We start from the raw sequence: 11,032 nt of genomic DNA on the forward strand, positions 1-11,032 counted from the left end.
ATAACCTCGCAATTAAAAATTTCAGTGTCGTTTCACATTCTCATAATGTCGTCGACTTAATTATTAAATTTCGCTGTTTATACGATCAATTAATAAAATATTGAGAATTGAGGTTAAGAACGCATTACGATTCTCGATTAATAAGTGACAATAATATTTTCAAATATTAAAAATCTTTTTATGATGTATGAAATGGAAGTGTTACTGCCATATTGATGTAAACGATATATCGATAGTATTTAGCTATTCGATCGATACAGTGCCAAACTGGAACAATACAATACCAAGGTCAAAAGGAAGTATCGAACAGACATCGATACCCTTTGATATCTACATTTTCGATAGTATCGATGCAATATTCCAGCGAAAGATATAATCTCTATGGTTCCAATACTAATCATAGTATACACGGCCTAATTTTGACAACTGAAATTCCGTTTTTTAATTTCTATGCCCTTAGATCTGTACAGTTCAATTGCCGAGGATTCATATGTCCCGTACCCTAATATCCATAAAACCAATACCCCTAGATCCGAATATCGCTGGACCCCAATATCTCTGCACTAATAGTATTAGAACCTAGTATCCCCAAATTCAAAGGACCCTAAACTCTAATGTCACCAGATCGAAATATCTCTAGATTTCGGTGTCCCCAGATTCTTATGTGCCCGTATCTCAATATCCCTGAACTCTACTACCCCGATATCTCAAAACCCCTAGATCCCTATATCCACACATGTCTAGGTTCCAATCGTTAAATAAATGGTACATGTAAACTTTTGAACCGAACATACGTATGCTATGTATCGCACAATTCATATCGAGTTTCCTCCACGATACATAAATAAGTGAACGCCTTTCTACACAACATGGAAATACATATATGCAAGTTTATTTTAAAGATAATATCTCATTGTTCTATCTAGCTCTCAAAACACGCGATTGTTTCTGTTTCAGTGAAGGGTTACGGGGAATTTCATGCATTTAATACGTTGATCAAATTCGCGACCAGAGAACGGATGTAAACGGTCTCTTAATATGTACAGCATGTACAATTTTCATGAAAATTAATCGTGTTTAACCCTTATGCACCGTTCGAAGTTTGATTATACTAATGACCTCGTTATACATCGTGGTTGTAGTCACATAATATTTTACTAAGTGAATGCCTTGAGATCTTTCAACGAAACTTATTAAATGCACAAAAAGTTTCTTGGAGAAATTAATCTTTAAATTTCAATTTCGAGCTCTTACCCGAAACACGAATGTTGTGCGGGCATTAACATAATTTTTTCAACTTATATCTAGTTGCATTCGTGCAACATGTGTATATGAGGTTAGAAAAAAAAATAATATGAATATTGCTATGTGTAATATTTCAGTAACATTTAGTAGTTTGTTATGCGCGTATTCCACTTCGATAATCAATAACTCAAAAAAATCGCAACCATATGTCATATGGAGATAGGATGAATCAAGCGATCTTCGACCTTGGGTAAAAATTTCAATTTTGGTAGTCACACACTTCTAAAAACACCCTAATGGTATCTATAGTGTTGAATACATATACATATATAAGTTTCACATATTATGTATTTTTTCGTATACATGTATTCATATTTTAATTGCATCGTGGTACAGACGAAAGAGTTACTTTTAGAGTAACTACAGAATAACTAAAGTCACTCAATAATTTCTAAAAAGATTGAAAATTAAATAGTTGAATCCAACACTATGATTCTAGCCTACATTTCAACATTTATGGGATATGTCTATTAGGCAATTGTTGTTTTAATTGATGTATAGGTTACATTCTTATTTCAATTATTACCTTCATATTATAATATCTCGCAGAAATAATCACTTTAATATTTATTCAGTATTCATAACATGTTGAAGAATTCATTGTTTACTAAGGTATTGTTTTAATTAAAACGTTTAAATATGTACGTGTTTTACTGATATTTCAAACAAAGTCAAGTCTATTATTTATCATATAATCTTCTTGTCAAAAACTGATGAATTTACAACGAATATTATTTAATATGCACAATGTACATACATTATGTATGTAATCATGTATACGCACACTTACATGTATATACGTACCTTCCAGTACATGTATATCAATAAACATTTGTTCGCAATGATGTTTCGCACAATCACAAATGAAATCACGCACAAGAATATTATAAGCGAAGAAACAGATTGGATGACAGAAAAAGAGAAAAAAAAGAATAAACACTCACATCCTTCGTTTTTACGGCACGAGCTCGCGCGGCCGACTGAAACGTCAGGAGGCATGCGTTACCCTGACGGCTGGCTTTCCCCTACTCCTTCACTTCCCCCATTAAACGGGCTCATCCCCACTGAAATGGCAAGAAGATGTATGTTTGAAATACTAAAAATAGATTTATAAATGAACTAACTATATACAAATGATTATTACTGAATAATCAAAATATTATAATAATTCTATCTCTAATTATACTAAAATAAATATGAACAACTATTCATATAAAAATGAAATTAAAAATAGTTATTATCAGACGATTTAACAGGGTTGTGTATTCAAATGTTACTAAAACGAAACATTGAAATTATGTACATTTTTATTAATATTTTGAGCTTTTCTTTATATAAAATATTCTTTTACTTACAATATATATGTACATTATTATACTTCTATGGTTAATTATTATTTATTTATATTATCAAAGATTCTTGTTCATACATTCATCATAAAAATACTCATAGATTGCTATACTCTGATTTTCTTATTTTATTTCAAATTAATAATCGTTAATTTTCATGTTGTAAATTATAGGAAAGTTAAGTACTCTTTAAATTGTACAAATAGTTTTTTTAAAAATTGAAATACAAAGTATTAATTTAGTTCAATCAATAACATATTTCATTTGTTATGTATTCCAGTAAAATTACTTAACAATATTCTACCTGTAAATCATCCTTTGACAAATAAAAATAAATAAATGAATAGAATAACTTGCCTTGGACTATTTTAAAATTATATATAAACATTTAAACCTGTCACTTGATATTTATTGTCCATCGCCATTTTATATACAAACATTATTTAGTGATGAAGAAACCTTTCGAACAACCAGTTTTCGTTCATTCTACGCATGTTAATTATGATTGGTCATTAATGCGCATACGCTATAAGAACTATTATAATGCCGACGTATATACCTGGTGATTTTTTATTCTATATGTATGTTTCCTACATTACTTCCCTCTCCATTTATGTATTATTGTCTTCTGTATATATGAAATGAATGTATGGGGAAACTAGTGAGGGCTTTTTGAGCTTAGTTGACTGCGCGAAAAAAGATCATTCTTTCATGAAATTAAGTATAAATAGGATTTACCTTGTTATTCTACAAAGTATATCCTCATTCAACTTTGTAATTATAGTTGAAAGAAATTTTTAAAATGTAATTGAAATCATATGCAAAAATAAAAAATAATGTTTCTTTTTAGTTGGACATAACCTTATTTTCAAAACACCGGTCATAACCGTTACGTGAATCTGATTATTTGTGGGAACTCTGAAATGTAAATATTGTATATAAACCTTAAAAATGACTTGAATATTATAAAAACATATGTGAATACAAATTACCAAATGTTACTAATAATGAAAAGTTTTATTTTTCCTGAAATTGAAAATCTCCTATCATATTCATTAATATTTGAAAAATGACTGCATAAGAATATTACACTCACAAATACAAGATGAATGAAGAATTGTTTAAACAATTAAAAACCAAATTGAATTTGGAACATTATTCAATGAATGATGAATGGTTGAAAGATTGTTCAGAATTCTATGTAAGCCAGCATGAAAATGTAAATATTAGTTTATATTTAATTTAAAAATTTAAAATCAATAATTTTGTCTTTCATGTAATTAAATTCAGTTTTGTTGTTAGCCAAGCTTCAAAGAAATTTTACAATTTGTAAAAGTACAGTGGCAGCTTAGTGATTTACGAGAAATTAACAATGAAAATGGAAGTCTTCCACATAATATTTCACAACATAAATTCATTGTTTTATCTGAAAATTATATTCTCCAGGTATGCATATTCTTATTAAATTATTTTTTAAATTACCAAAGCCTTTATTAGCCTTTTCTGCATATCTAATTTGTGTAACAGTTATTAATTCATATGAATCTGATTTAGGTAGAACAAATGTATGACATTGCAACATCAAAATATAAACAGTTAGAACAAATAAGGAATACCCATATTTCAGAAACTGAACCTTCTGAATCAGAGAAATTTGATAAGTGGCAACCACCCAAAAAGAGAATGATACAATTAAGATTAACAGATGGAGTACAAGATATAATTGGAATAGAGTATAATTATATATCATGGTTCAATGTATGATAAATGTGTACTAGTACAAAAACTTAATTAAGCCTTAATTGTAAAGTTATTCAAATGTTTTAAGAATATTAATGTCTCTTTCTTCTAGGATGTATTACTTCCAGGGTACAAAATTATGATAATGGGGCCAGTGAAATGTCGTAAAGGTGTTTTATTGTTAGAACCAGGAAAGTGTCAAGGAATTGGTGGGGAAGTAGACAGTTTATTAATTCCTAATGCTCTGGAAAATGTCTTAGCTAGAGCTTTGTAAGTATAACATAAAAAATATTAATAAAATTTAAGTAGGACAAAATAAGCTAATAAAATATTAAAAATAATTTTCAATATATATTCTGTTTTGTACAGGAATTTGAAAGAAAATCCAGATCCTTATAATGACAATGAATCAAAGCCAAATGCTGTCAGGTCAGAAGAACAAAAAGTAGATGATAGTTTTTTTGAAGAAGATTTTGAAATAAATTTAGAGGAAGTTTCTATAATTGAATCTTCACACAAGAAAGACAATGAACAATTGAGCACTAATACAGTTAAAACAGAAATTAAAACAGAGACGAAACGAGAAAATGTTATAAATTATAATATTGATACTAAATTTTCCGATAAGCAAACTCGTGAAGAAAAACAAATCTTGGATGATGATGATTGCTTCCTAGAAATGGTTTATGGTTTATTGTCATATTGCTTTAACATTTAATTTTTAAGCATAATTAACTTTTTAATTAAAATTACAGGTCGATGAAACGCAATTTTTAGAATCACAAGTGAAGCAAGAGAATGTTGTAAGTTCCTTAAGAGCTTTGCCTAAAGAAGAAAATGATGATATTATAATAATTGATGAAGAAGATATAATTGAAGACATTTCTATGCCATCAAACTCTGAACAAGTTGAGCATACTTTTAAAAATGAAAAACAAATTTCACATTCAAATTTTGAACTGCTAACTAGTAAAAAGGATTCATCGATTTCTACTGTACAGTCTGCAGTAAGAAAAACTCGAGAGGAATCTTTAGTAATTGGAGGAAAGAGAACTGTAAGGCATTAAAGAACTAAATTGATTTTATCAAATAATTAGAAATATCAATCATTAATAAGTGAAATTTTTTAGATTCCAATGTCTTCTCCTGAAATAAAAGTCTCAAAAAAAGGTAAAATGGAAAGATCAATCACAGAATTTATAAAACCACAAATATTAAATACACCAAAAATTTGTGATTTTATTCATGACATAAATCAAGAAGTAATAACAAAAACAACGTCTAAAACAATTCGAGGACATATTGAGGTTTTGGGGAAATTGGCAAAAAAAGATTCATTGTGGAATTTAGAATGTACAGTAGGAGATGGTACTGGAACAATAGAAGTATCTTTTTCAAATAAGGTGAGTTAGTTAATAAAATAATTTACTAAACTTAAACTAAATTTACATAATTGTAGGTTTTGGAAGAAATGTTAGGTTTTACTGTACAAGAATTTTCAGCAAAAAAGAAATTGAAGAAAAATCCAGAGATTGAACAACAACTTAGAACGGTATTTAAATTAAATTATTTTCCTTTTTTTTTAATTGAAATTTTTGTTTTGTGAAAATGAGAAAAAAATATAAATGTTTCAGAGTTTCCGTAGTGCAGAACATAGAATAAAAACTTTGGATGCCCTTTTAGAATTAGAATTAAATTTAAATAAAAAACCTATAGTAATTAAAATTACTGATTTGACTCAGGAACAGAAAGGAATAATAGATAAGAAACTAAAAAACTTTTTGCTTAATAAATAAATTAAATTATAATTCATTTTATTAGATATAACTATAATTTTTGTAATAAATGTAAGGGGAATATGATAAATGTTTTTTTTATTAAATTTTGCAAATACAATGGAAAAATATAATAAATAATTTCATATAGTTTGTATCATTTTCTATTCGATTTCAAACATTTATTTACAGTTAAATAATTATAATTTGAAACCTGAATGAATAGCTACTATTCCACAAGTTAAATTTTCATATGTTACATTTCTAAAACCTGCTTCTTCAATCATTTCCTAAAATAATTGATATTAATATTTAATTATTAACTATATAGTTTGCACAATGTAGTTTACTTCAGTGTATGAAATTATTCACCTTAAAATCTTCTTGCTTAGGAAATTTCCTAATACTTTCAACAAGATACTGGTAAGCTTGCCATTCTCCTGCTATAAGTGTACCTAATACTGGGATTATTTGAAATGAATATTGATCATAAACCCTATAAAAAAATATTTTTTTGTATATTCCTATTAAGGATGCTACCTTTTATGTAAATACTTTGATTTAATTGGATTATTACCATCTAAAGATATCATTATTTACATGACTAAATTCTAAACACATGAAGCGACCACCTGGAGTAAGAACCCGATATGCTTCAGCAAGAACCTAAATAGTTTTTTTTATAAACACTTAAAAGTTTTCATAAACTTCAGCAATCAACTTTACAATGACATAGTAACATTTAATTTACCTTATCAATATGAGTTACATTTCTTATTCCAAATGCTATTGTATAAGCTGTATATGAATCATTATCAAAAGGAAGCTCTTCTGCATTACATTCTTGCCAATCAATTTCAATATTTTGTTGATCTAACCAACCCTGTCTTTCTGCTCTAACTTTTCCAACCTTTAACATATTCTCATTTATATCACAGACTGTTACAGAACTTTTTAAGTTTTGAGGATTAGGAGTATTCTTCAAATAATTTAAATATCGAAAAGTTATATCTCCTGTACCACCAGCTGAATCTAATAATTTACTCCCATGAGTTGGTCCAAGTCTTTGAATAAATATATCTTTCCAAATACGATGAATTCCTAAACTCATTGCATCATTCATTTGGTCATAGGAATCTGCTACTTTTTCAAACACTGTATATACTAAAAAATTTAATTTACAATATTTATTTAATTTCACTTTATTATAAACAATTTTATCAAAACGAAATGAAATAAAAAGTAAATTATAGTACCAATTCTTTGGTAAGCTAACTTTAAATACATTGTACATGAACATTTAAAGAAATTACATCACTATTCTATAGTTTTAATATATTTTGAAAAATATAAATACTACTTAAGTAAATCATATTATAGAGCACACCTTCTTTCACTTTATCAGCTTCTTTGACAGTTTTAAAACCAAAATGAGTAGTTTTTTCATTATCATTAGCTGTAGTTGCTTCTGAGAAGTATTTTTCTGATAGGGAGGTTATTTTCCTACTTCTCATTAAGTTTAAGAGATATCTTCTTGCAATCATTTTCAATTAGTTTTACACACTACTAAGGAGAGATCAGTATTCCCTATTGTTTTTCATTTGCATTTTTTAGGTTATCTTTATACTATAATCATTTATGTATTTTTAACATGCAATCTACTTCGTGAAAATGATCAATCAACAACAAGTTTTCGATCGTTCTGCGCACGTTAACTTTCACAACCAAGAGTAAAGCGTATTCGCTTATAAAATGATTACAACACTTAGCGTGTATATACAGTGATTTTTTATGTAGTATACTCTCACACCTTCCCACGTCACCGCTCCTTTTCTTTATTTACATACTTTTGTTTACTATGTATGTGACTGGTAGGAAGTCACGGGAAAGAAACACAAGTGCTAAGGAAAGTTTCTGTACCGCGCAAAGTTAATATTCCCTCCAGATTTCAAGCGAAGGTAAAACACGTGAGCCATATTCATCGATATCAAGAACAGTATTAATTTTGGTAACAGGTGATCACTATACATTTATAATTACATACAATATTTTACAAAATATCATACAACATACAAAATTATCATACACAATATTATTTTTAGTTTGTAAATGTCCATAATTAATATGTTCTTCATATTTCAAATAATTTTTTTCGAATAATTTAAAAATGCTTATAGCTAATATCAGTCATTTATGCGTTTAAAAATATAATTAAATTTTACATGAAAGCATATTATTTTATTGCCATTAGTTGTTGTACTGATTACGAGTGCGATGAATTCGAATATTCCATATCTTAATACGTAAAATCGATAGTTTACTTTCCGTTGTTGGAGAACCTGCGTAATACCTGTTGATTTTTCCTCAAAACGTTGCAAGAAATTTTCAGGTAATGTGGCAAATTTCATATGTTACGATCTATCGAGTAATACATATATATTTTTTCTTTTAATTAAAATGATAAATGCTTTATTTGTTTCAATTAAATGTTATTATCATCTTGTTTATTTAACCTGATACTTAAAACGTCATTGTAGGCAATAAGATCTTATAACACTTGTTGAACTTATTCTTAGATCAAGGTTTTAGATATAACTCTACATACATAACAAGTATTTTACAATATTTACATTTGTTTTAATACATACGTTTTTATATTTGATTATAAGGAGAAGAAAGCCAAATATAAAGTATGATTAATTAACAAGACTATTTTAATTGAAATATTTTATGAGTAATACATTATTTAATATATTTATTCATGTAGTTGTATATTTATTACTATATGCACTAACACATATTTAAATATTGAAAACAAACAGGAATGGAAAGTAAGTAAATGCTACCATATGTTAAATATTTTATATAGTGTTTTTTGAATAAATGTTTTTTGATTAAATTTATTACATATGTAATGTATTTTACATTTACTTACAAATTTTTGTGAATTAATTTTTCATTATTTTCCATTATTACTCTGTTTATTAATTTTTTCATTTTTTATTATTAACTTAATACTTTGTACTTATTAAAGGTCAAGGACTATATTAAAGTGCATATAAAATTCAAAATGTTTACATGATATTTTAAATATACATATGCTGAATCATTTTTTAATATAATTATGTCATCAAATTTTCCTTACGAGTATCAAATATGCTTAGGTATGTTATTTTGTCTTTTATTTCTTAATGTTAAATATAATGGTAAATTAAAACTTATTAATTCAAATGGTTTTATAGGTACATATTGTATAAAACAGTTGATTTTATGATAATTTTATTTTTTTCTAATTGTATATTTAATGACATTTTGATGTTTGATATTGTAGCTTGATAAAGTTTAATAAATTTAATAAAGTAATCAATAATATAATTTTCAGACATGGAGCAAATTGGAGCACCACATCAATCTTTAGAGGGTTTTAAACCATTAGTGATTGCTATGGAAGTTATTGGAGCAATCCTTGTAATTTTGGTTGCAATTTGGTGTAATAGTTACAGAGGAGGTTTTGCTTGGAGATCTAATCCAGCACTAGAATTCAATTGGCATCCTATGTTAATGACTCTTGGATTTGTTTTCTTATATGCCAATGGTATATTTAACAGTTTGACTTTTATTATAATTTTGATCGATATTATGTCCTTAAACAATATTATTGTCATAGTATTTTTGTTATTGATTTCAATTTTTTTAGGTATGTTAATATACAGAACACAAAGAAATGCTAGAAAACGGAGACTAAAGCTAATTCATGCTGGTATAATGTTATTCACTGTTGTATTGGTAGTAATTGCTCTTGTGGCTGTATTTGATAGTCATAACTTAAATGTAAAGCCAATTCCAAATATGTATAGTCTTCATAGTTGGGTTGGACTTACTAGTGTCATTTTATTTTGCTGCCAGGTATGATTGAAAGTATTTAAAATGTAATATATGTACATACACACTTTAGCTCTACCAAAAAGTTTTATTTTGTTTCATAAAGTTGATATATTTATGTATCTCAATATTTTAGTGGTTAGCTGGGTTTATCTCTTTCCTTTACCCAGGACTGCAAATTCCATTAAGAATCTCCTACATGCCTATTCATGTATACTTTGGTGTTGCTGGATTTGTTGGTGTGATTGCTTCTTGTCTTCTAGGACTCAATGAAAAAGCAATTTTTGCTTTACAGTGAGTAAATGTTCTGTATATGTAACTTTATATTTATTTATATTATTCGTATATCATTCAATTTAATTATTGTAATGTAATGTTCAATTTTAGAGACAAGTACTCAATGCTTGTAAATGAAGCAGTATTAATTAATGTAATTGGACTGTTCTTAGTTCTTTTTGGTGGAGTATCTATTTATCTTGTATCACAACAACGTTACAAACGTTTCCCTAGACCTGAAGATGAATCACTAGTCAGTGGTAGTAGTCAGTAAATATAAAAAAATATTTACAATTTTCTGTGATGTGCAGGCAAAATCCAGGTTAACTCGTATACCATGTGTGCAATTTTTTAATTTTTATATTGTAACTGTTTTCAACCGTTTTCATTTGATTTCTGTACTCAATTTTATTTAATGAATTTTATGCTTTTTATGGAATACATTAAGCAAAATGTATAAACCATGCTTCATGTATATTAAAAATTATAACAAGTCAAAGTAAACTATAATAATTGTAAATGATAAAATCTTGAAGTCCAATCAGATCTGTACTTTTACTATAGTAATTATGGTGCTATGATTGATATTTTAGTTAAAGTAATGATATTCTCAATGTAAAGTATTCTTTGTATTTTTTCTTTTTATAATATTCTTTATGTTACAATTATAAAATTATCTTGTTAATGAATGTAATGTAAAATGTC

At 27.2% G+C, this 11,032-nt stretch overlaps 3 protein-coding genes across 7 annotated transcripts; 2 read left to right on the forward strand and 1 right to left on the reverse strand.

Annotated features, from left to right (window-relative positions):
- The first annotated feature begins 3,290 nt into the window (after positions 1-3,290).
- On the forward strand, positions 3,291-6,319 carry LOC100882105 (uncharacterized). Of its 2 annotated transcripts, none has more exons than XM_012298622.2 (10): positions 3,291-3,428; positions 3,505-3,873; positions 3,957-4,100; positions 4,209-4,412; positions 4,507-4,664; positions 4,764-5,076; positions 5,150-5,449; positions 5,525-5,797; positions 5,854-5,946; positions 6,029-6,319. In XM_012298622.2, exons 2-10 carry the CDS (start codon positions 3,760-3,762, stop codon positions 6,188-6,190), a joined length of 1,761 nt encoding a protein of 586 aa, XP_012154012.2. In that variant the 5' UTR covers positions 3,291-3,428; positions 3,505-3,759; the 3' UTR covers positions 6,191-6,319. The 2 variants fall into 2 exon arrangements, with proteins under 2 accessions (XP_012154012.2, XP_076392372.1); XM_076536257.1 differs by having other exon boundaries at positions 3,303-3,408.
- Coq5 (ubiquinone biosynthesis protein COQ3, mitochondrial) lies at positions 6,252-7,997 on the reverse strand. Its single transcript, XM_003700312.3, has 5 exons — positions 7,557-7,997; positions 6,921-7,333; positions 6,747-6,835; positions 6,542-6,665; positions 6,252-6,459 (listed from the first exon to the last, which is right to left on the reverse strand). Exons 1-5 carry the CDS (start codon positions 7,711-7,713, stop codon positions 6,370-6,372), a joined length of 873 nt encoding a protein of 290 aa, XP_003700360.2. The 5' UTR covers positions 7,714-7,997; the 3' UTR covers positions 6,252-6,369.
- Positions 7,998-8,056: 59 nt separating this feature from the next.
- On the forward strand, positions 8,057-10,840 carry LOC105664340 (transmembrane ascorbate-dependent reductase CYB561). 4 transcript variants are annotated; one of them, XM_012298629.2, is made up of 5 exons: positions 8,057-8,184; positions 9,552-9,764; positions 9,867-10,075; positions 10,188-10,345; positions 10,439-10,840. In XM_012298629.2, exons 2-5 carry the CDS (start codon positions 9,554-9,556, stop codon positions 10,599-10,601), a joined length of 741 nt encoding a protein of 246 aa, XP_012154019.1. In that variant the 5' UTR covers positions 8,057-8,184; positions 9,552-9,553; the 3' UTR covers positions 10,602-10,840. The 4 variants fall into 4 exon arrangements, with proteins under 4 accessions (XP_012154019.1, XP_076392391.1, XP_012154017.1 ...); XM_076536276.1 differs by lacking the exon at positions 8,057-8,184 and adding an exon at positions 8,421-8,558; XM_012298627.2 differs by lacking the exon at positions 8,057-8,184 and adding an exon at positions 8,979-9,000.
- Positions 10,841-11,032: the final 192 nt, after the last annotated feature.

This window comes from Megachile rotundata, chromosome 10 (assembly GCF_050947335.1).
Source record: "Megachile rotundata isolate GNS110a chromosome 10, iyMegRotu1, whole genome shotgun sequence".
Classification (NCBI taxonomy): domain Eukaryota; kingdom Metazoa; phylum Arthropoda; class Insecta; order Hymenoptera; family Megachilidae; genus Megachile; species Megachile rotundata.